The sequence below is a fragment of the Crocodylus porosus genome, unplaced genomic scaffold (assembly GCF_001723895.1).
Source record: "Crocodylus porosus isolate Cpor-Errol unplaced genomic scaffold, CroPor_comp1, whole genome shotgun sequence".
Lineage (NCBI taxonomy): Eukaryota > Metazoa > Chordata > Crocodylia > Crocodylidae > Crocodylus > Crocodylus porosus.
Window position 1 is genome coordinate 85,082,746 of NW_017728943.1, and position 26,221 is coordinate 85,108,966.

At 41.1% G+C, this 26,221-nt stretch overlaps 1 protein-coding gene across 1 annotated transcript in view; it reads right to left on the reverse strand.

Annotated features, from left to right (window-relative positions):
- FEZ2 (fasciculation and elongation protein zeta 2) overlaps positions 1-26,221 on the reverse strand; it is a 61,041-nt gene that overhangs the window by 15,417 nt on the left and 19,403 nt on the right. The window contains exons 7-10 of the mRNA XM_019548603.1: positions 17,191-17,459; positions 9,394-9,474; positions 2,340-2,415; positions 224-289 (exon numbers count right to left, since the gene is read on the reverse strand). Of these exons, the coding sequence (XP_019404148.1) occupies positions 224-289; positions 2,340-2,415; positions 9,394-9,474; positions 17,191-17,459 (492 nt within the window). The remainder of the gene's footprint in view (positions 1-223; positions 290-2,339; positions 2,416-9,393; positions 9,475-17,190; positions 17,460-26,221) is intronic.

Below are 26,221 nucleotides of genomic sequence, written 5' to 3' on the forward strand. Positions count from 1 at the left end.
AACTTTCTTTTAAAATAAATTACCATCACAACAGTTTTATTTATGGGTTAACATGCTTGGAGGTCTTTAAGCACATGAAAACATATGCATAGCCTGCTCAAAACGCAAAACAGACCAGTGAAAGCAGCAGGAATAGAATTTTTAAATATTTATGTTATATATCACATAGGAACTTAAAAAGAAAGCATGTATTCATTAGCTAGGATCTAACAGGCATACTCACCCTTTAAAATGTAATCTGTTAACAAGCTTGGCACTTTCTCACTGTCCTCTTTCATAGCATGTAGGACTAAAAAATATTTTGGGGCAGAGTGGAGAAAGAGAGAAAAAAAGCAATCATTCACATTATTATTTTTAAATTAAAGAGGTCACAAACAACCACACTGAAAATATTTTTGTAACTACTCAGCTGGATATTAAAACCACATAAGTTAGGAAACGTACAATTAGAACACTGAGACAGAGAATGACAAACACTTGAGCTCTGGTCCTTGCAAATATGTAATACTCAGTACAAGTCAATAGTGAATGCATATGAAGGCTGGAATATAGGTCAACAAGTCCAAATATAACAAGTTTTTAAGAAGTCAAAATAGATTTTTTAGGGATTTTTCCTGTAACAGAGATTTTCTTTTTTATTTATGTGAACTTTCATTTAAACAGTAAAGAAAAGAGAAAAAGTATCAACATTTCTCATTTCATTTCACAGCTGCCAACCTAGTTTTGGAATTTTTAAATAGCATCTTTACTGGGGAAAAGTTTTAAACTGGATATGCAAATTATAATTCTGTTGATGTTTCATTTTTTTCAGTTTTATTCCCCATTTATTATTATGTTTTATTACACTAAATCTGTCTTCAGCTGTGACTCCTACGAAGTTGCATAAGCTTCCCTAGACTATGTAATATTCTGAGCAAACCCTTCACTGTAAGATATGACAACAGATGATCAGTCTAGCCACCACACTGCTTTTTAGTCAAAGAGCTGTCATGTAGCATTAGCTACTGACAACAATATCCAATAGTTAGTGTGGGATGAATTAAAAAAATCTGTAAATGGCCACAAAAAAATCCCAAACAAAAACAAAAAAAATCCTTTGGTGAGTTTGACCAACTAGCTAGAATGAATCATCCTAGACTAAACCACCTACTGGTAAAAACCCAAGTTCAATCAAATTGGCTATTGCAGAATTTTAAGAGTGGAGTTTTAGTTTCTCATTAACAGTTGATCAAATTATTAATAAGAAAATTCTACTTTTATATGAAATGCCTGGTTTACACTTTGAAGTAGAAAGCTATAAAGCTTATGCTACATAACAGAAGATAATTCTGTTGCTACTCTTTGAAGCAATGAAATATCAGATTAGGTGTTCTCATTATTATCCATCCTGCCTCACATACCTGCCTGTTTGTTGATATTCAAATGTGGCTAGTGAGAGGAAGCATTTTATAAAATATTCTCAGCACAATGATAGATGAATGTAAGAATCAAAAGTAAAGCATTCTAGTGAGAAGTAGCATTTAATAAGCTTGAAATCCCTTTTGTGAGAATTTGTGAACACTATCGTACATGATAATTAGAACAGGCTGTTTATGTTGAAATAAGATTTAGTGTTCATAGCTAAAGAATACTATAAAGCTTTAAATAATAACTGAAATAAGGAACAAGTAAGTTTGTCTTTGAGTCACAGAATCAGGTTTCAAACAGCCTGCAGAAAACAACAATGCTAACTCTTTATACTACATTTGTATAACAATGTTGTTAATAACCATTAAATGATACAAGTCATTTTGAGGAGACCTTTGGACTGGTTTTTGAGGACAGGCACTCCAATGGCTGTCAACAGTCAAGTCCTCTTATATTGCCTCAATTTTGGTCCCTTATGAAAAAACAGGCAGAGAAAAAAAATACTAACCCACTGAAACAGTATTCATCTCACAACTATTAAATAACAGGTGTCTTTTATCAACATTTTAAAATCAGTATGCTAATGGTATGACTCAACTTGTGGTTCACACAAGTAATACCCATAGAGAGACGACATGTTTTGGGGATACAGTACTGCCAACTCTCTTAACAGCTGGTATAATTTTAAGGCTCCAGCTTTTGAAGTAAACTCATTACATGAGACTCTTAGCTTCTAGTTTAAAAAGAAAAATCTAGCCTTCAAAGTTTCAGAGAAAAGCTTGGGAAAAAGATCTAAGTAGACTACAAATTTTTGGCTTAAAACCCATGAGATTTTAAATAAATTCCATGTTACTGGGGAATGGATCCTGACTCCTGGTTTAACTGTTTGCTAGCATGGATAAAAAAGGTTCAACAGGAGAGTTTTTGCTTACTTTTGGTTAATGTTTGAAGATCTTCAACAGATGGGGGTCCATTTTTCTTCTCATATGGAATGACAGTTGTTAAGTACTGTTAAATGAAAAAAAACAGTTACTTGTCATTAATTTCTATTATAGCATACCTTTCTTGCACTTTTAAATATGTATTTTGCAGAAATATCAGTTATTAAAATTAAAGAATGCAAAAATAAGAAAGTTCCTATAATATATTTTGCAAGAAACTATTTTTAGGTTGTTATTCTAAATTTGTCATAAAAAAAATCTGTTTTTACTTTTATCAAATTAAGGAAAATGCTGAGACTTGAAATTATACCTACAAACTGAAATCCGATATGTGAAGTTCCTCATTAATAAAATCTTCATTTGGATTTTTCCTCCCATAGCTGTGGTAACCCAGCAAGAAATACTAGCTCTTTTATTAATGTTAAACTGTTAACTCTTTAGACAACTTTCGAAAAACATTAAGTTTAACATGAAACAGAAACTAGAAAATAAAATTAAGAAAAACAGTATTCTCCAACACTACAAATACAAATTGATATTGTTCATATGTATTCTAAAAGATATACGTCATATGAATCATACTAACTATGGTCAAGAGTTCACAAGGTGCAAATACTTAAGTAATTTTGAAACTACTTTTTGCATTGTTTCTTGATACTTCTTGTTGCAGAGATTTTTTTAAATAAAGCAAGACGTTTCTATTAAAATGTTATTTTATAACCTTGAGGCAACTTATTTGGGCTTGAAATTTCAGTCTGGTAATACTTTATCCTGCAAGTAGGTAATAAGCAATTTATACTTGGCCATTTGTAACACAAGGATTATCTCATTGGATCAAGTGCCCCAGGCACTTTATTCTTTGTTCTATTCTGTGTAGATTCCGATACAACATTTTTGGTTAAGCAACAATGCAGAAGTCAGACTTTTTTTCCAAAGACTTTTTGCTACTTGGAAACTCTGGACACACACATACTCTGGAGGGGAGCTGGGGGGGGAGCTTTAGAGAGACTCCATGAGCCACTTTAATTAAAGCACCACAGTATCTCGTGTATTAGAGTCCTCACACTTCAAAACTGCAACAGTGGCGGGTGGCACTTCACCTAAACCTTGTTCGACAAACTTTAGTTAAAGCACCCCTGCTGCCATTCTGAAGTTTGGGGATGCTAATACATGAGACATGGAGGCTGGCTGGAGCACGGTAATTGCCACGCTCCAGCAGACACAATTAACCGAGTTTGCTCCAACACCCTGTAATAACAGTGCATTAGAGCAGCCCCACAGCATGTCTACAGGCACCCTTTGGTTCTAAAGTGCCTTTAAACATTCTGATTCCAATCACTGTTGCACAAAGCACAGCCAGTAGCAAGAACTGGGCACACAAAAGCTTATAAAATTGTGCATTATTATTGTTTTTTATAATTTTTGGACAAAGTCATTTGACAGTGTCATAAGCAGCATCTCTAGTTTATGCATCTCATATAAAAATGATGATATTATTCACATACAAACCAAGAATTCCTATCCAAATAAGATTTCTTTTAGAAGTCTAACTGCATATAAAACCTTTCCAGAATTTAAATGGTTTTCATAGAAATATCCCTATGTACTTACAGCTGCCTTGAATAGCTTTATCTTTTTTTTTTTTTTTTTTTGCAATTTGTGGTTTCTGTAGACAAGTCCTGCTTCAAGCAGTCTGGATGATACCATTTTTAACAGGAAAATGCTATTATATATTTGGAAATCCAAATTATTTTTACTCATGCCCAGTACAGAGTGTATAAGCTGGAAGCCACATATACACACAAATCCACATGCAAGTGTAGAAGCTGAAAGTAAATGCAAACTCCTCTGCAGTGCAAATGTAATGCAAAATCCTCTCTGGCTAGAAAGGGTTTGTGAATACAAACATCAAAACTTAAAACATGAAATACTTTTAAATTTCTCGGCTTGATGTCTTATACAATTCCAGATGCTTGGCTAGTCTACCCAACCATCAGATAAAGACAGAACAAAAACTTTTATTGATGTCATGCCCTCACATAATGGTTTAGTTATCTCTCAGCCTAATATTTTGAAGGCAGTATCAAGAAAAAAAAATAGACATCACTCAAAAACAAATAACTAACTTTAGAATAGCAATAATCTGAACATAGAATTTCGACTGGAAAATCTTGGGTAATGAAAAAGATGCTGAAATTTTACAGCCAAGGCATCTCAACAGACTCAGAAGTGAAAGATAACAAAATCAAACAGTTAAAAAAAAACACGTTTCTCTTCAATTTTCTTTCAGCCCAAATGCTTGGGACCTCATTAAGAAGTTAATCATTTTAGTGTGGATGATATCTATATTCAAGTACTGCTTTGGAATACCATTTTGTCAAAATTGCAAGTATAAACCTATTTTACTTTGTAAGATAAAATGAAGCCCAAAAGACTCCTGTGCAAGTCTCTCTAAATGGGTTTTGCCTCTTTCTGCCCATTTCAAACCTACTGAACCTAAAGTTCTAGTACAAAATTTAACATCTAAGATTCTAGGTGTTCCTTTCTTGTAGCAAGATTCCCTTTTCTGACTAATTTGCCAACTTATTTCTGATGTAATAGATTTGGTAGGCCCTTAATCTTTAAAAAGTTTCACTGGCTTAACTCCCTAAAACATCTATGCAAGTCTCTCAAATCCTCTGGACACCCAGGCAACATTTTTTTTCTTTTGGATGAATTCCTTCAGATTCTAAACAAGGTTTATTACCTCCTCCTCTGTCAAACAGATTCTACCTATTCCGGTTAGTGGGGAAGGAGAGTGGGCCGGAGAGAGAAAGAAAAGCAGGAGGAGGAGGGGAAATAAGCTAACTGGTTACATGCTGCTTGAAGGCTCTCAGTTGTAGAATATGTTTTGGGGTTCTGTGTTGTGACTGTGGCTGAGACCTTCCAGCTCAGCATGTGTTGTGGGCTTCTACCTTTGATTGCTACTGATAGATGTTTAAGTGGCCTACCTTTTTTTGGAGGCATGACTGACCCAAGTTATAAGCTTGCCACCTGTACCACAGAGCAGCAAACAGAGAGCTTGTGAAATGTTTGTGAAAAGGAACTTGGGGGCTTTTCAACCTTTTTTCTTTCTGGCTATGAACTACAAAGAAAAGAGGATGATGCCTACTGGCACCTATTGATGACCCAAGAAAGATTAGAAACAATGAGGATAAATGCACATATGACTTCAGGATATATATAATATCCCTGACTGGGCAAATGAAAGAAGGTACTTTTGCAGGAAATGTTTCCTGACAGAAATCATGGAAGAAAACCAAGGGACAGAGATGCAGCTGGAGTTCAGGCAGACAGAAATGTAAAGAAAGGGCAGACATATAGGAATTAAGGAAACTAATTAACTAACTGAAAGCCTAACTGAATGTTGAGGATGCTTCATACTTCTTATGTCAAAGATACAAAAGCTATCCAGAATCTGCATCCCAAGTAATGGGATGGGGGGGAGGTGGGGAGATGAAAGAAGGAAGGCTCCAGAACTAACTAGATACATAATCATGTCAAAAAGAATACTGGTTATAAGAAGAGGGCCTGTAAGGAATGGGAAAAAAGGATTTGGTCAGCAAAGCTCCATCTTGAAACTTACAACTGCCATAAGTCAAGCCAAAACATATAGGAAATTAAAGTAAATAGTAAAATGCAGAAGTTGGGCCACTATGCAGGGAGGATGTTGAGGTGGGGAGATAAGATTAAAGAAATGACCTCCAAACTCTCTAGGCAGGCTGCGCTGCCCCACTGTCCGCTCTGAGGTGCGCAGGCAGTTGCCACCAGCATGGAACTGATGCTGGGGCTGGGGATACAGCTGTTTGCAGCCTGTCTGCTCCTTGCTGCAGCTGCCCAGAGCCCAGGCTGGCTACAAACAGCTGCGCCGGGCTCCGGAGCCGTCACCAGCTCTGTGCTGGGAGTGGGGGAGAGACCAGAACTGCGATGCCTCAGGCCCCTCCCCCACTGCCCGCTCTGAGGCATGCCTGCATGCACTGGTACAGAGCTGATGCCAGGGCTCCAGAGCCCGGCACAGCTGTTTGCAGTCTCCTGGCTGCGGCTGGCCCTGGCTCTGGATAGTTGCTGCCAACTGGGTAGCTGCTGACATCCACAAAGCCTGGGCTGGGGGCAGGGGCAGCAGGGCTGGGGGGCAAGAGGCAGCAGGGCTGGGGGGCAGGGGGCACAAGCAGGGCATCCAGCCATGTACCCCCGGCCCTCATTTTGTTTTTCTGTCATGCCAGCACTCTGGCACCTTCCAAGGTAGGCATTGTGGTGTTTTTCAGCACTCCTGCCAAAAAAATTGCCTACCCCTGCTCTACCTTGAGTTGAGTAAGTGAGGATGAAAATCCAAGGTTAAATATGGTATGTTCAGTTTCAGAGTGGAAGAGAACCACAGTCTAATAGGACTGGTGACTGCCTTCCCTAGCACCTGTGCATAAATCAGTTTTCACTAAGCTAGCAAAAAAGTTATGAAAAATATCTTTTGTCCTCCAAGCACTTGCACAGTACCGCTAATACACTAAATGGAAGAAAAGGAACGTGCTAGTTCCTTCTCAAAGGAGAAGAAATTCATGTACTGATAAAATAAGCTGTAGCTGACAAAAGCTCATGACTCTGAATAAGTCAGTATATAAGGTGTCACCCTGTCCTGCCTTCTGCCTAACTTCAGACTAACATTGCTAACTACCTCTCTCTACTAATAGCAAGACCAATATGGATAGTTTTCCTTTAGAAAAGGCAGAATTATCAACATTTTCTTTTCACCAAATTACTTGCAAGGTCTCAGGTAAACAAGGTCTGCTTTCAACCCAGACCTCCTTTTCTATAAATGCATTTTTAACTTTTGCAAATATAAGTTGAGGTAGCACATGAAAACTAACTGCTGTCTACACCCTTCATTCTACTGTACCAAAACTTGCCTTCTCCAGAGTCTAGGACTCCCTAGAATTTCCACATCATGCTATTTCCAACTGGAGTTTAGGTGTCCCTTTCTCTCTGAGGTCAGAATAAAAAGAAAGAAAGAGAGCTCCATAAATCAACCCCTGACACTTCCAGCAGTCCTTATGGAATAAACACTAAATTGCTTGTTCTTGAGAGAACAGCTAGAATTAGATCAACCCTTAGTTTTACTACACTTAAAAAAATCTTGCTGTTTATCAACACCATAAATCAGGGATGTCCAACTTCTAAAAAGCTGTTTAAAAGTGCTACTAGTGGGGTCATGCCCCCTTGTAGCACTGGGTGCCTCTGCACCCTGCCAACACACCATTTTCTCATTTCTGCTGCACTATGTGCCAGGGCTGTCTACCTCACCCTTAGCTCCCCAGCTATGGGCACTAGAGGCACATGAAACGGCCGTATTCGATTCAGATTTGGCCCGAATTGGGGACAGTGATTTGATTCATAGATTCAGATCACTGTCCTGATTTGATTTGGCAGAAACCAAATTGGAAGATTCAATACTGATTTGGAGAATCAGCAATTACGCAGCTTTAAATGTGTTTTCTACATACCTCGAGGTACCAGGAGTGGCTCATGAATGCTGAGATGGTGGGGCAGATGGAGCATGCCAGAGGAGCTTGGGGTGGCCCCCCATGTGCTCGGCAGTGAACTGCCCCCCTCCCTCCCCACACACACTTTCCCCTATACCCAGGAGGCACCAGTCACTGAGCTGGGGGATGGGTCCCCTGCGCATTCCCCAGTAGATCTGGAAGTGGGCCGAAAGTGCTTCTGGTCCACTTCTGTGCACACTGGGGATCTCCTTGCACTCCCATGGGACACTCCATCCACCCCAGCATCTCAGCAGTCACGAGCTGCCTGGTACCTTGAGTTGCGCAGAAAAAACATTTAAAGCTGTGTCTATGTCCGAATTATTGAATCTCTTTGAATCTCTCCGAATTGATTTGGTGGGTTCTGATTCGATTCAGAGAGATTAACGGGTTTCTTGATTCAATTCTTATTCGGAGATTCGGCTGCCTAATCAGGCCAAATCAAATCAGCAACTGAAGCTTTGCACAGCCCTAATGGGCACCTCTGCTGCACTGAACCTCTCAAGTGCCCCAGGCCTTGGGCTTCCCCAGCATTGCAGGCTGCGCTACACTGCATTACCCCAACTCCTGGGGTTTGGCAGAGGAAGCCAGAGGGAGACACATGTGGCTGTAGAAGCAGCTAAAGCAATGGGGAGAGAATGGTGGTTGGGCAGGAGTCTAGGGGGCTATAGTTTAACCCTTTGCAAGCCACATGCAGCCTGCCAATTGAACAGCGCTGGCACAAGTAACTAAAATATATATTACAGTCTTAACGTTCATAATGTGAGCATTTATGGCCTACATTAAAAATAAGGTAATGAAATATTATAGTGAGAGATAAGATAGAAACCTCCCTGGTGAAGTACATTTAAAAACTGACAGCTACTTATTGTAACAGGCACAGTCTCCTTTGAGATATATTCAATAATTAATATTAATTAATTAATTAACATACAAGTTTACTTTTGAATAAAGTATTTTATCCAATATATTTATATTCCATATAAGTGGCTACTTCTAACATAACACAATTATCAAGGAGGAATTACATATGAATTTTCACAGGTATAATTTTTCTCTTCAGAAGAATGGATTCTGACCACTAAGGAGGAAGGAAACCCCATTCTCATAGTATTTTAGATGTCATCTTGCCTTTCTAAAGTTTAAGACTGAAGTGTGTTAATTACTTTTCCATATACATGCAATTCATTTAAAGCATGCATTACTTTTTTTTAAATCTGAGGATGTGAAAATACAGGTCTCCAAGGCATCATATTTCAATGCCCTTTGAAACTTTGATTGGTCTTTGCCTGCTGAGGAGAGAGAGACATAATAGGCTGATTGCAGCCCTGAAGACAAGGAGAATTGAGGCAGGCATACTTATTTTTCAAAACACTGATTATAGGTCCAAACATGCTAGTATTACCATCTTTCTTCATTTTAATTTTTATAGAAACCAGCAGACAAAGAAAGAGGAAAGAGGCATAACCCAGCACCTGTTTCTCTCCACCTGAGTTTCCAAACGTGTGGCGGAAGCCATTCTGAATGACATTTGATATCCCTTCCATGCTGAAGCGCTAAAAAGTAGCAAAAAAATGGCAGAAAAAAAGGAGACAGAGAAAGTTCAAAGACTATTAGTGAGGGTTTACCAAGTCAACATAAGAAAGAACAGACAGAGACAAGCTGTTAGAATATATTTAGCACCGCTGCATGCTGTTCATATGCAGAAGAAAATTTTAAGAAAAGTTTAATATTAATTAACATTGTGATTCTAAGTATTATAAGACCTGATTGCATATTTTCATGATATACTGAATCAGAAGCAAAATCTTCATGACAGACTTAATGTTTACACATAAATGCATTTCATTATTCAGTCTATACAAACTTTGTTTTTAACTAAGAACCAAATTTTCAGATGTTTTTAAGAATAACTTAAATAACGTAAATACGTTGAATACAATTCTCCAGAGTTCAATTTCAGAGTATACCTATTTTTATGAAATTGAACCCTATTGCATTTAGAAGGATTCTTCTAACATTTAATTTTCTTAAAGCCTAATGATATATTACAAATTTATTTTTTGGATTAACACACACCAATTGACATTCATTCTACATGAAGCCTGCTATGTGTTTGTGCTTCCTCTGCCACAGTGAAACAGCAACAAACTGTATCCCTGGAATGATGCTGATATTGTAAAGTGCACACAATTAGTTAACAAAATACACATATTAATTTCAAGCTCCATCAGAAGTATGTGGACACAAAAAAAAAATCAAGTTTACTCTACCAAATTTGTCTTTTGCAGTATTTGCATTCCATTCTTATTGAGTGAAGGAAAGAATAATAGATCCACACTTCTGACATTCACCCTGAGATGTGAGATTCAGAAGCTAACAAACTAAAAAAATTAAAAACCTCAGGCTATCCACAGAGACCTGTGAGCACACATCTACACACACCCGCATAAAATGCTATATTAATGCAATATTCAGTGTAATTTTAAACACAATGAAACACAGAGGAAAGATATAAGGTCTGAAACCATCTTAATTCACCTTCCTAGAATATATGCAGATGTTAAGTGCTTTAAATAATAAGTCTTAAAAAACCTTAACCGAATCCTCCTAAGTATCTTTGTGAAATAGGTAAAAAAAAAAAAAAAGAACTTCCTCATTTTACAGATGGAAATAAAACCCAAGACAGAAGAAAGTAATTTATATGAAGCTGATCAGAAAGTTATGGGTAGAGCAGCAATTACAATACTTGATTATTACTTATTTTTTAAAAATATTTGGTTTAAAATATATTTATCTGTTATTTATACTTGCTCCAGTAAAAAGTACATTATATTTTCAAATTTTGTATTAACTAAAGCAGTGTTGATGTAAATTTAAAATGCAAAAAGCACAAGGGAACCTTTTTTTAAAAAAAAACAAAAAAACAACCCACCACTTTATGATATCCTATGTTTGAGCACTAGTAGAGTGTATTTTATAAAAGGTTTTTAAATCAGCTAATCTCCCATTTGTTAAAAGCAAGCTATACTAATTCTCTTTTTCCAAGGAATTTATTCCCCTGCAACATTAGCCTTTTTTTAAAATTAGATTTCTGCTAAACATACTGGTAGAAAACAAGACTGAAATTGAATTGCGTTTAGTACAGTGTTTCCAATTTTTACCTTGTCACCAATTTACTTTTTTTTATTGATTAAATGATAGTGATTTAGATAACCACCATGGCTAAACTCAGTACAATGGCCATTGTGGATCCATTTATAGCAAATTATTACTATAATGGACACTACCTAGCTCTTAGAAAGAGATTTTCAGCAATGATCTTAAAGTACTATCTGAAAGGTCAGTATCAGTCTCTTCATTATAATCATGGAGAAGCAGAGAAAAAACAACTTGCCCAAAGTCACCCTGGAACCAGGGGCACAGAATTGTATCATGACAATTTTAACTTAAAGTAAATTTACACATTCAGATTATGGAGAATACAAGGTTTCATGAACTCCCTCAATTCTTTACATTTGTAAGATAATCTCAATTTAAACATAAACTGTTTTTTCTAGGACTGAAACAAGAACTCCCAGAAAGGTTTTAATGCTCCATTTATTTCTGCAGAATTTTTACTGAATTCTAATCAAGGCACTTATAGTTAAGACTTCCTAAAAACATAGGCCAACCTCTCAGTATGCATTATGCCCAGACAACTGTATGCTTAGTCTCAATACCACAAGTACTGCAAGTGTATACACAAAAGATTTTGGAGGTTATGGAGAGAAAGCTACTTTATTAAACTACTGGATTTTAATGAAATTCAAATAGATTGCCAAAACGAGAGCTTTCCAAACTTTTGCATATTCAAAGAATCTTCAAAGAACTGAGCAAGGACTGACTTAAATCCTCTGCAAGCAACTACCTTCTCCCACTGGAATATTGCCTAACATGGAATGATTTGAGAGCAGGCGCAGTTAAGAGTAAATCAGGTTTCAATATGCCTTGTTACAATGTATGAACTACAAGTACTTTCATCAAAACACTGCCAAATCTTTGAAGATCTCAGATCACAGCTGTCCAAATGGTGGCCTGGAAGCTGCATGTGACTTGTGAGGAGTTAAATTACAGCCCCAGCTGTTGCCCCCACCATTGCTCAGGCTTCCTGCAGCACCAAAGCAGCAAATGGGGGTCTCCATGCTCCCCCTCCCTCTGTCTTCCCTTTCCTGCCCTGACTCCAGGGGGCAGGGCAGTGCAGTACAACACAAGCATAAAGTGGCTGAACAAGCTGGTGTAGCAGGGGAGCTCATGGTTGGAGAGATAAAAGCAAGTCCAGGAACTGCCTCCAAAGTCCATGGGCCCTGCTGACACAGCCCAAGCCATGGGGCCCCTGGCCACTTAGAAGTTAGGACAGCCCTGACCTTAGATAACGCAGTTCATGTTTAATCCCACCTTTTATGCATGTTTCATCAGAGAAAGAGACATAGTTAGCTATGTTAGATTAAAGTCAGGCAGAAGTAGATTTGCATCTTATAGATTAATTAAATCAGACATGCATAAGTTTTCATGAAGCAAGCTTACAAAGTATCACTGATTCGGTTCATCTATAAGGGGCAAATCTACCCTGCCTTCTGATACAGCCCAGCTAATGTTAGCAACTCTGAAAAATCAAGCGCAGTGCTAAAACAAATCTTCCTTCATTCTTTCAAAGATAGCATCCTCCTTCCTCTTGCGGGAGGCAAGCAAATATTGCCTGAGTGACATGTTATGGATACCCCCTAACTGGAAGGTCATTTGGGAGATAGCAAACGGTGGGTAGAGGGCAAGATGACTTACAGATAACATCACAAGAGCATTCTAAAATGCAGAGAATAAGAGTTCCTTCAAAATGCAATACACGTTTTTGAAAATGTGACTGAACATCCAATGCCTCAACTTCTTTCTACGATGGCAGAGAATTCAGAAGTAAAAATTTAGAGGCAAAGCATCACTGAGAGATAACCTTTTTGAAACTAATGGATAGCTGTGTCAGAGTGAATGCAACAAATGGCTGCTGGTATAGCAGAGGCAAGAATCAGCCATTTTGAACACTGAGGTACTAACTGATTAGAAATTCAAATTAGAAAGGGCTTCTTATTCTTAAAATAATAACTAAAAAATACTGAAAAGTGGCAAGTAACCATCTGCTTAAGAGACAAAGTATATCTTCTCTAGTCAAACAAAATGTATTAGAACAAAGAAAAACCTCATACAGTAAAAGCTCTGTTATCCGGCACCTTACAAGCTGGCATGCTCTATTAACCGGCATGCCGGCTTGTAAGGTTAAGTGAAACCGTAAGTGCCCACAATGGCACTTCCAGTTTCCCCGAGCCTCCACAGCCCGGGGGAAAGCAGCCTGTGGCACAGGGCATAGCCGGCTGCACAGGGCCTGCCTCCCTGTCTTGCGGGGCTGCAGGAGGGTCAGCGATGCTGTGGGAGGGGCGGCGATGCCCCAGATGCAGTGGGAGAAGCGACAACCCGAACAGGCAAGGACGCCTGCTTAGGCTGCTCAATTAACCAGCATATTTTGTTATCCAGCATCCCTCATTCCCAGGCGATGCTGGATAACAGAGCTTTTACTGTACTAATATTACAGGTTATCACAGAGTGAAATGTGCTCTGCAACTGCATATCCAGACACATCCACGAAAATAATCATCTGAGAATGAGGCGCCATATTTTTCTAGAATACACTCAAGTCACCTGCATTAACTCTCTAGAGACTTTCAAATTATTTTGCTTGCTGCTCAGTTGTTGTATCTCATCCCCAAAGATGAACCCCACAAGACTAGATTTATGTATTTAACTTGTGCTTAGGGAACACCATTTACATTCTAGAGACATGCCTATGCTAATTACACTTGAGCATTTTCTGATCACTGAAAGATTAACAGATCCCTCAAAGGAAAAGGACTAATTTATCCAACAGTAAAAGAACTCACAAGTGCATAGCTTTGTGTTAGGTCAGTATGAGCCAACATTTTTGGCAGGTACTACAAATTAGCCTCACCCTCCCTAACTGCTACTCTGACCCCTTTATTGATCCGCTGCTTTGGCTTCTGCTCCCTGCCCAGTCTGCCTCTGTATGCTGCCTGTCACCTCCTCAATCTGCTGTGTGCCACACAAGGGCTGCCCATACCACTTGTGATACCCATGCTGCTGGTTGGCCACCCTTGTCAGTGCACCAGTATAAGCAGAGATGACCATAGCAGGGTGCCGGGCCCAGGGCAAATCAGCCTGTGCAGGACCTGGATGCGGTGGCAGGGGGGTGGAGAGGTGGTGAGCAGTGGGACGCAAACCTGGCCTGGCTGCATGGAGCCCCCCAAAGCACAGGGCCCAGAGAAGTCACCCCAATTTGCCCCACCAAGGGATGGCCCCGAGTGTCAGATGCCCTGTTCTTTACAGCTTTAATGAACAGTAGATGAAAACTGGGCTGTTTTGAAACTATGTATCACCCCAGCAGTTAAAGGGGTTTGCTATCTATCTGTACAAAATATAAAGTTAGACAGCAAACAAAATATTACGGCAGTTGAGGGCCTGATATAAATTTCATGTATTAGGTTTATATCTTACTTCCTGTACCTCCCTCTTTCTTTTACTTTTTAATCATCACTTCCTTTTTTGTTTCTATTCTGACTGCCATATAAAATCAGTATTTGGCAACCACCACTACACAGCAGCATCAGAATGAAAATGCTAATGAAAGCTGCCTCAATGTGATGCTAATTGTGGTAACAATTTAGTATTGACTTTTTAATGGCTTTCAGAGTATTCACAGAGAATGTTGTCTTTTCATCTAGGGTAAAAGATGCCTGAGGAAACTTTGATTTTTAAATATATAAATTATATACAGATTTTAAATATTAATCAAAGTTTTTATGGAGGCAGGTTGGTGCTTTATTTTATTTTTAATGTGGACTGAACAGTTGCCCTTCACAGGCAATTATCAATGTATTAAATTTATACATCTCCTAATCATCAATTAAATACCCACTGTTCACTGTATTTTCTTATCTGGTATGCTCAGATATGCTATGCAGACAGTGAGATTGGCAAAAATAAAGAAATACTGCTAGTTAGGATTATCAAAAAGTAAAGGAAATATCAAAAGGGATATGCTAAGAAAATCTATCAAACAACTGTTTCCCCAGCATAGCATGATTCTACTTGTTTCGAGTCAAAAAACAAATATGGTATTTAGACAATCATGTAAACTATCTAAGCATATCTTTAAGTGTCAGCTTTGCTTATCAACTTTTAGTTGTAGAAATCCTTTTTATTTCAAAATTAATATTTCTTTTTAAATTCAATTTTTGTTGCTTTGTACTGACAACTACTGCAAAGTATTCTACATACCCCTTTTCTGCTTGGTCATTAACAACCATTACAGTATGCAACTGACAAGTATAGGGAAAAACATACTTCTGTTATTATCAGATCAAAGAGTTTGGTAATATCATACTGTGAAATCTGTATTCACTGTTTCGAATACCGAAAATGGCTATTAGATAACCTTCTCTAATTTCCTCCCAATATGTTTTTCCCCTTTTATTTTCTAATACTCTACCTAATCTAACTTAAAAAGACCTAAGTGGATATTATTATAGGGACAAATTTGTCTTTGTAAATTTGTACCATTTACTTTCAGACTGATTTTACTCCCATTCAGGATCCTAGGAATTTTACTGGGATAAGCACAGAATCTATATTTCTTGATTTCTTTCATAGTTTCTGGACATGGACTCCATTCATCAATTAACCATAATCTGAACAGGCATAGATTTCACAGACATTAGGGCTGGAAAGGACCTTGGAAGATCATTGAGTCTAGCTCCCTGCCTGAAGGCAGGAAGTCAGCTGGGGTCATAGGATCCCAGCAAGATAAGCATCCATTTTTTTCTTGAAGGTGTTCAATGTAGGTGCTTGAACCACTTCCACTGGCAGGCTATTCCAGACCTTGGGGGCTCGGACAGTAAAGAAATTCTTCCTTATGTCCAGCCTGAAACGGTCTTGCAGTAGTTTATAACGTTCCCCCAGATCCTGGTGGTCACCCCTAATAAACTTATAGGTGGCCATCAGATCACCCCTGAGCCTGCGCTTTTCCAGGCTAAAAAACACCATAGCTCTCAGCCTGGCATCGTAAGGTCGGTGTTCCTGACCTCTGATCATGAGTGTGGCTCTTCTCTGGACTCTCTTGAGCTTCTCCACATCCTTTTTGAATTGTGGGGCCCAAAACTGGATGCAGTACTCCAGCTGTGGCCTCGCCAAGGCCGAGTACAAGGGGAGAATGACGTCCCAGGATTTGCTTGAGAAGCATCTGTGGATGCAAGCCAATGTTTTGGTCACTTTACTAGCCGCAGCATCACATTGCAGGCTCATGTTCATCTTGTGATCAATGACGACCCCCAAGTCTCTTTCTTCCATAGTGCTAGCCAGCATAGCACTGCAGAGCCTATAAGGATGCTGCAGGTTTTTCCTCCCAAAGTGGAAAACCTTGTATTTTTCAGTGTTAAACACCATCAGGTTCTGACATCAATCTCTTCTCCTTTGTCCAGGTGATAGGTCACCTGGTCATAGAAGAAAACAAGATTGGTCAAGCAAGACCTACCCGCAACAAACCCATGCTGGCTGTCCCTCCGGATGTTGGCGTCGGCCAGTCCATTAAGGATGGCCTCTTTAATAAACTTTTCTAAGACCTTCCCCGGGAAAGAGGTTGGGCTGATGGGCCTATAGTTTGCCGGATCCACTTTCCTCCCTTTCTTGAAGATAGGCACCACACTGGCCTTCTTCCAGCACTATACCAGAGCACCAGGAGTTCTCAAAGATCTGTGCCAGAGGCTGGGCATATTGTACTTCCTTTCCTGCATGGCTAACAATGATGCAGTATGTACAATCAAAATTTATAGACCCTTGGCTTTAGTAAAATGAAGCAGAAAAAGAGGTATGAATAATGACCACTTCTGAGAAGTGCATTCTTGATTCCAACTCTGAGTGTGAAAAACAAAAGTTTCTGTTCAGAGGCTAGGAAAAGTTAAAATTTGGCAGGCAGGAATTACAAAAGGAAATGTGTCATGACAGGAAGACCCTGGCCTTCCCTATGTTTGAAATATGGGGAAAATTTGCACCATGCACTTGATATAAGTGGTAGAGCTATTACTTCCTCACTGGATGAATGTATGACATTAAGCACATAAAGAAGTGCAGTTTTGCATGCATCACTTTGCAAGTAGATAAAAAGTTATTCTTACTGTTCCAGGCATATGCCCTTTTTCTTGTTTGCCATTTTGAGGGCTACCATTTTTCAGCTTCTTTTTCTTCTTCACTGATTCCTTGTGCTCTCGCTGTTTGTTTTGTACTTCAATGAGAACAGAAATAAAACTATTTTTCACTTCTTTCTCAAACTCTAGCTCATCTCGTAGAGCCAACTGCTGTACGAGCTCCTCAGAATAATCCTTAATGGCAGTCTCAATTTCTTCGAGCAGTTCATTTAATTCAGCAACAGACAGTCGTTTTACTCCTATTGAAAAAGAATTAAAATAGGAAATGAAAAGTCATAATACCTAAAAAGTCATCTGTCAAACTCTAGGCACATGAAAATAACTAATAAAAGGATTTGTAAGTCATTGTAGGTAGTTGCACTTTCAAATCCAAAACCCCCTTCATTTTTAAACTACAAAAAAGAAAATCCATTGTGCTATTGGGAATATCAAAGTACACCATGATTTTTTTTACGTCCTTGGAATACAGAACTGAAGAAATAGCCACAACTTTTGATACCTACAACATTTATAAAGAGTAAAAAATAATCTGCAAATTCTAGGGAGACAGCTGTCTCTAAGAAAAGCACAGTAAGGCCTCTGCCCAAGAGTATCTCTCTCAATACTGACAATTGTGTTAACTATGAGCTTGTGCCTAAGATTTGCAAGGGAAGAAGGGGAAAATCATTAAAAAGATTATGGTATAACAACCTTAGTCATTTCTGGAGTCCTCAGATTGCAGGCCTGTTATGATGAAGAAACTATACAAGTTCTACTGGTTGATAAAATTCTCCCTAATTACTGGTATTGAGAACATGTCTGTGCAGATTATTTTAAGACTGGGAAAAGTGTTTGTTACCAGTGAACAAGGTTTTGTTAGGTTTGCAGATGTCAAAAGTAGATGGTGTCATTTAACTGTTTGCTTCCTGAAGGCAAGTTTTAGAAAGTAGTTTTGGTCAATTACCCATCTACTTTGAAGGACTTTCTCTAAAGGGGAGTACAAATTTCCTTTACAATTCCCTCCAATGTGATTCCCTGGTCATGTAGTAGTTAGTAAAAAAACAGGATGTGGTATATTAAATAAGACTACTACACACACCAACATTCAGCTTTTCTGTTTTGTCTATTGTGGCAGAATGTATGACCATGTATTTTTTAAATGAGGGACTGAATAAAGACTAGCTAACTGACACATTCAAATGAGACAAAAAAAAAGAAGCCAGAGAAAGCATACACGAGAAAGTGATTCACAACATAACAGCTTTTATCTAAGAAGTTTGATATTAGATTCTGAGTGGCCTAGATTGTAAGTGTGGCAAAAAAGAATTAACAGAAGTGTTCAAACTAGAGCTTGTGTGGACTTTATAAGCAAGGATGGCGATGAAAGGATGTTTTTATGGGCTGCTTTCAGCCCCTGAATTTACTTACCTTAAGATCCCTCAACTTCATTGAACTGGGCTTTCTTAGCTACCTACATGTACCACAAAGCCCATCTTTTAAACTGGCATTTGGGGGCTGGGTAGGCTAAAAAGCTAGTGAAATAAAGAGGAGAGGTTACTTTAAGCTTGGTGCACCCCTGTGTGAGTGCAGCTCATGCCCAGAAGAGGCAATGCATTAAGTTTGACCCAGCTTGCCCAAGGTCTGTACAACTCATGCACTTCATTTTGGCTTTTTGGTGTTTTTATCAAATAGCTGATTCAATTCAATTATATAATAGCTGTATTTAACAGCTGATTCAATCAACTATTAGATAAAAGTGCAAAAAAGCTCCACTGAAGTACATGATCTACACAGATGTTGGAAGAGCTGGGTTACACTAAAGCAATGCCTCTTCCTGGCATATGCTGTGCTCACACAGGGGCACACCAAACTTAAAAAGTAAAGCGTTGTTTGTTTGTTTTTTTCACTTTTGTAAACAGCCCACATGCACATTTTTAAACTAGCCTTTTAGCCTACCCATCTAGACTGAATCAGCTATTAGACAGAAGTGCCAAAAAGCCTTGCTGAAGCACATGGTCTATACAGACACTGGGGAGCTGGGTTGAACTAATGCCCTTCCTCTTCTGGAAAGCACTGTTTTGTTTTTTCCCCACATCTGTTAGCAGCCATGTCCTTAATGAAATGGGTATCATTGTATAAAACGAGGGCCAGTTAATACTATAGATTGTGTTATAAAGTTATTTTAAAGTAGACAGAGTATTAAGAACTACGGATAGATACTGAAAAATGCAATTAGGCTTATAAGGAGAATGTAATAACTCCCACAAGTAGAAGAAAGTAGAGTGAAAATGTGACTTAATTTCTTAAGTCACCAAAGTAGACAATTTTATTGGAACTAGAATTTCTTTATTCCTTTGCTAACAGGGAAGCATCAGCAACAGAGTAGGTATATTTTCCACACTGGCAAGGAACCAGAGGGTAACATTCAAGTCCTCAGAGTAGATTAAGCCTAAAACTAGTTTGGAAAGCTTGCAGCAACATAGATAGCCTAAAGCTATTCAAAGCTTTAAACCTATTTAAATTTCCCATTTAAAGCTGTTTAGAATATTTTAATCATTCTAAATATTTGGCATGTGGCCTGCAGCCCCTTGCAGCACAGGTTCTTGTTTATGATGTGGTCTTTTAGTGCCTGAAAAATTGTTGCTTCAGTATATCCAATTGTTGAAGTAAAAAATCAGTGCTGCCTTGGTCAAATCCTGTGGATGACATAAATGGCAACAAGGAGATAATGAAGTTCTGCGACACACTGTTTTAGTGCTATGCCCAATATATGCAGTAAAACAGGTTTTTGTAATTCACAAAACTCATTATACTGTATGTACTATAATTCTGATACAAATATATGTATATTAGTTTTTTCCCGTTGCTTAACTTCTATTTCTGTTTCACCATTTTCTAAGTTCCCTTCTATGCTAAGTACAGACAGTCAAAAAGTCTGAGGTTGAATCAATTTAGTCTTTGCAGGTTAGTCTAAGCTGTAGAAATTAAACTGAGAAACAAGTAAACAGACATTCACTATTGATTCAGGAAATGCAGCCTACAGTGGCTCAGGCCAGAAGCCAGGGAGGGGTGCCAGAGCATGCCTCTCAGCCTGTCAGCCACTGCCAAAGGAGGGGGACTGAAGCTCCAAGACTTTTCCCCACTCCCTGCTCAAGCAGAGGGGGCATGGCCAGGCCCCAGCCCTGAGCTAGCACCTGGAGGGTGGAGGGTTTAAATCCCCTCCCTGGCTGGGTCTGCCTAGGTGGGGTGCAGTGCCTGCCAGGCTTCTGCCCCCTCCCGCTTGTGGGAGGGTAACCCCTGCCAAACCGAGGGTGTGGGAAAAAGGCAGTGGCACTGAATTAATTAAAGCTTGAACAAGAATAGTCCTCTCTCTGAAGTAAGCATGTATTGAACAAAGCAATTTGCAACCTCAAGCACGTAACAAAGAACCAAAAATCTTCACTCATTAAAATACAGCCCAGTAAAACACAGCGAGAGCACACACAACTTAGCCTAACTTAAAAAGGAATGTAATAAACCAAAAAGACAAGAGAGAGCCTTGCATACGTCTTATGCAATCTCGAGGGCAGAATGTCTCCTTACAGCCAGGTATTCAGGAAGTCCTTCTTGGGGAATCAGCAGGTGGTCTTAGGTGTTGGAATGGAGATCCCACAGGCCCCATTTCTACTTGGGCTTTTACAGGTACGCTTCTCCCTCTTGAGTGCCTTGACATTAGTATGTTTGTCGCCTATATCACCTTTGGCAGGTTTCTCATGCATTCAGTGTCTTGCATCTCTTCTTAGGTACTCCAGTCTCTCACCTTTTACAGGTTCTGCTTTATAATGTAAATGTAGCTTTCTGCTTTCTTTGTTCACACCAGCCCAAGCAGTCTGGGACCCTCTCCTGTTCTCTTAGCTCCGCTTCTAGCACATACATGCGATAATTGTGCCAGATCTTTGCCAACACTTCCCCACCTCTCAGTTTGGTCCTGCAGGGCTGGGCCCTGTGCTCACAGGTGGCAGGCAACTTCCAGCCCTGGCTCCCCAGCCTCTTCATGGGGGACCATGGCCTGGGGGAGCTGAGGAGAATTAAACCCTCTCCCTTGATCAACTGCTTGCCTGACTCAGTCTCTGCCAGAGGTGGAATGGGATGGAGTCTGCCGGTCTCCTGCCAGCCCCCTATCTGCCAGCAGTCCCTCTCAGGCTGTTACCCTCTCCCTGCCCCAGCTTCAAAGGGAATAGTCTGGCAGGACCTACCCCTCCCCACACAGATCCAGCTGCCATCCCCAGCCAGGTTTCCTGCCCCTACCCCCGTATCAGACAGCCCTCACTGCTCCAGCTAGATAGCGGAGGGGCAGGGCCAACCCTGCTCTCTGGAACAGACAGCACAGCCCAGTCCAGGGCTCTAATTTAACTTGAACCAGGAAGTGGTCTGGATGAGAAGTTTCATAAACCAGTTTGACCTAAATCAGTTAAATCTGATACTACATTCAACCAGGTTTATCTTAAGCCAGTTTCAGCTGTTTTGAAACTGGTTTATGTGCACTGCGCTTCTGTTCTGTTACAGATTTAAACCAGATTCTGATCACTTAAACCAGTTTGTGTGTAACTTCTGTCCCTAGCCCTAGTCTTCTTGTAGGAATTGAGTACTGCAGTATTAGGACAACAGTTATCCAAAACAGACACACTATAACTATTTAGTTCTGAAAGGCAAGATGAGATCTGTTGAGTAAAGGAGATCCTGGGGCCAATCAAGACCAGAGAAGGGTAATGTAACAGCATTCCTGATATGTGCTTGGTATTTCTAATGCTGGAAGCTACTGGCCTCCTGTATCTTAAAACTGAGTAATCTTTGGAGGAAATCTGACTGTTTTCACACATCTATTTCTACCTCAGGAGGGAAGAAATAATTCCCCCATCCCCTATAATAGGCAGAAGGCAGCTGGGGGCACTCATGAGTCTATGGCCAGGTATAGTTATTACACATAAACAAGAAACTACCAAATGCATGATTTCATTGCCAATTACACAACTTCCATCTCCCATGAAATAGCCAGTTCCCCATGAAAAAGCGTAAGGAACCAGCTATATTAAAAAAAGTTGTCTCCTCGAAGGGTAGGGGGAAGGGGAAGGGAGCAAAGAAGAAAAAAAGGCAGACTGCCCACCTCCTGAAGCTGGGGGGAGGGGAGTCCCCGTCTCTGTCTCCAGAAGGTGAGGGGGAGAGGAGGGGAGCAGGGAAAAGTTGGTCAAAAGTCCCCTTCTTTTGACGTGGGATTTGGGAGGGGTGGAGGGGAGGAGGATGACAGCTGAAGTGGACTGTCCAGAAACCAGTTGGGGGTCAGCCTAGGAAGCACAGAGGGCTTTAAAAATGCTTGCAAGCATGCTGCTGCAGCATGCCCACTTGCTCATGCCTGACAAAGAACAGGCATGAATGCAAAGAAGCCAAAGACTGCCAAGTATGTGTCAGTGGCAGACCATGCCAAGTAGTATCCTGCAGGTACCCTACGTGCAGATGTTGACAAACTCTTCTGCATCACCTGCAACCTGGCCCTGGATATAACTAGGCAAGGCACCATCAATTGGCACCTGGAGTCAGAGATGCACATGAAGAAGAAAGTTGTTGCAGAGGTTGACAGTCAAAAGCAGCAGCAAACAACCATGCCCTTTCTCTTCAAGAAGGGTGTGTGCATACAAAACAGGGGCCCTAAATTGAAGCGGTGGGTTTTAAAAAACACTGCTTCAATTTAGGGCTAATTAACCCCCCGTGTTGTACACACACCCTGATGACTTACCTGCCTCTTTGGTGGGGAGGAGAGTGCAAGCTGTTGGTGGGCAGAACAGCCCCTGGGCTGCAGGGTGGGGCAGGTGCTTACCTCCATGGCAGCAGTGGCCCCCCCACCCCCAAGAGGCACTTGCCCATAGGCACCTGGCTCAGGCGGTCCTGGGGGTACCGCAGCCACGGAGGGAAGTACTGGGGCCCTGTGCAGCTCAGGCAGGCAGCAGTGGCGGGGGGGGATTTTAGTTTGCTGTGCCCCAAGTCATTTAATTTTACACCACTGAATTTCTTACAGCCGCTGGAATTAACGCACAATACACTGCCGAGGCATGCAAACACTGGCATGCAAAAGCAAAAGGTGGTGCAAAAGCATTTAACCGATTTAAAGTGTTGTACACACACAGTGCTCATTTAGTCTACACCCAGCTGGAGACAACAGGCAGCAAGCAGGCTGGCAAGGCAAGAGGCAGCATTTTTCCTTATGGAGGCATTTGCAGCAGTGAATATCTTTCTGGAGAAGCTGGATCACCTGAAGTTGAGGGACTACCTGAAAAAAAAAGGTGCCAATACTGGCAGCTTTCCGTGTGCTAACAAGCTACGACAGGATTATCTCCCTGCAGTCATCACTTTGCATACTGAGTCCACAAAGGCTGCCCTGTCAGAGTACAAGTCCTTTTCTGTTGTGGCTGATGAATCCACCGACCCCTAGGAAAACCTGCTGCTGTATTTGCACCAGGGAGCTGGCCTGACAGGGACCTCCTTGTATTTCAGACCGAGCCAGTCCTCACCTCAGACAATTTTTCCACCGTGTCTCAAGCCATAGTGAAGGTACTTTGCAATATGGCATTGACTTTAACCAGGTTTCAGGCTTCCTCTTCAACAGTGCCATGTACATGTGCAAAGCCTTCTCCGACATGCTCGAAAGAATGCTGCCCAATGCTGTTCATGTCACCTGCAATGCGCACATTCACTTTCTAGTAGGTGATATCTGGTGCACATAGTTCCCAGAAGTGTGCAGCCAGTTGTCCTCCTCCAAAAAAGCCTCCAAGTACTGTCCAAGATCTAAGATCTGCTATGGGGACTCCATTACCAGTCCACATGGGGGCCCACATGCTACTGTGTTCCTGCCACTGGAGCCTGTCCTCAGCCGTGGAACTTGTGGTTCAGCGCGGCCCATTACCACACCAAACACATGCAGTATTACTAGCAGTCCATGAGCGAGAAGCTGGACATTGTACCCAACTCAGTGCCTGCTCAAGCACTGGTATCTCTTGGGGTGAGCTGACCTTCAGGATCAAGTGACATTTGTTGCTGAGAACGACACTGGGTTCATGGAGCTCCTGACATGGTTTGAAGGCAGGCAGCATGTGATCCATTGGGCATACAACAAACTGATGAACTTGATCAGCTGGATGGAAGACAGGGCATCACAAAAACTGTCAAGTTGTCCTCAGGAAAACCATGGAGATGGGAGCCATTCCAGATATTGGTTGAGTTTTACTGCTATTACAGGTACAATCCATCCCTTCCACCATGGTTCAGAAAATCAGCTGCCCCATCCTATGTGCTGTTTGCATTTTGGACCCAAGTCAGATATTTCTGCTGAGGTGGGACCCTAAACCTCTGAAAGCAATCCTGCGTTGGGAACAGACCATGATGGTAAGCGTGCCACTGACAAACTGCACAGGACTGCCAGATGCCTGTGAGTGTGCCTGAACTGTGGGACTCTGCCTGTGACCAGCTTCTCCACCTGTACGCACTGTACTCCACCTGTACCTGCACCGTCTCAGCATCCCAACAAACTCAGTAGATGCTGAGCATGCCATCTATGCCTACAAATGAGCATTCATCCTACAGAAGCAGGCAGTGTCCCTCTCAAAAGCAGTTGGGTGCAGCATGGTTATGTTTAATTCCTGAACAGTCTCTCTCAAGGTTAGCATAGGTTCAGTAGTATGCTCTTGTTAATGTCCTGTAACAAACTGTATATACCTGATATTCCTTCCAGTTCATGTTGTGCATAGTATACCTTTATTTTCGCAAGGTCTTTCTGTGTATAGTTTAATTTAAGTGCTGACTTAATAAAGTATATCTAGTTGGTGTTAGTATAGTACTGGTTTTCCTTTTTAATAACACTGACACTTGGTATTTTTAAAATTCATTGTCTCTGTTGCTTTATTTTAGCCAGGTAGATTGCTTTACAATTCAGTTGGGTACGGGAGCTGTTTAATTGCCAAACCTAAATTGTTTGTTTACTGTGTAATTTTTGCCAGCCACCCTTTGAAGAGGGTGAGAATTAGTGAATTAACAAGGCAGGCAGCTCCAGCTAGGGCTTTCAATCCATGCCTGGGAGGGGTGGGAATTGCAGTACCCCTCAGCCAATTAGAGGTGTTGGGGTGGGGGGGGCGCCTCGCTCCACCTTCAAAATGGCTGCCCCAGGTATGATATGGCCATGAAACTGGGGGCCCCAGCCACATTACACCCATGTAACTGGTTGCTGGGGTCCATGAGTTTGGTAGGTCTATACACATAAACCAGTATAAATGATTGGAAATCGATCAAAACCCATAACTGTATGGAAGTTCAGGGAGCACAGACTGGCTTAAAAATGGGGGATCCCAGTCTAAGGTAGCTATGAATCATCATGGCATCAGACTTAATCAGTTTAGGTTAGACCAGTGCATTGCGTGTGTCTGAGCCTGGCTGCACCCACACACGACCCTGTGACATGCCAGGCAGGGCCCAGGTACTGGGAAGCTTCTGGGCTGGTAGAGTCATTGAGAGAGGGGCAGGCATGGCTGGGAAGTGCAGTGGGTTGTGGGTGTGTGGAGCCAGGACTCCAGGGACAAGGGCAAAGCAATGGGACCCAGCTCCAAAGATGCTGAGCCGACTTGTGAGGACAGAACTCTACTGCTGCCTGCCCCACAAGGCTGCCTAGGCAGCCAGCTGTGCCCTGCCCCACCATTCACCTGGCCATTTCCAAGACTGCCCATTTCGTGGGCCACTGACATGGAGAGCAACTTGGGGGTGAGGAATTCCTCTGCAGCAGTTGCTGCCCCATGTAGTGCTGGACACAGCCCCTGCCCTTGCCCCATGCCTAGGGCCAGCAGGGCTGCTCTGAGGGGGTCCTCAGGGAGTGGCACACTGAGGCCCGAACTCCCACCCTGCCGGGCACCTCACCAGGCAAGTGGCAGGGTACAGCAGAACAGAGCTGGCTGCCCAGGCAGTGCTACAAAGCAGGTAGCAGCAGAGCACTGTCTGCATGGAATGG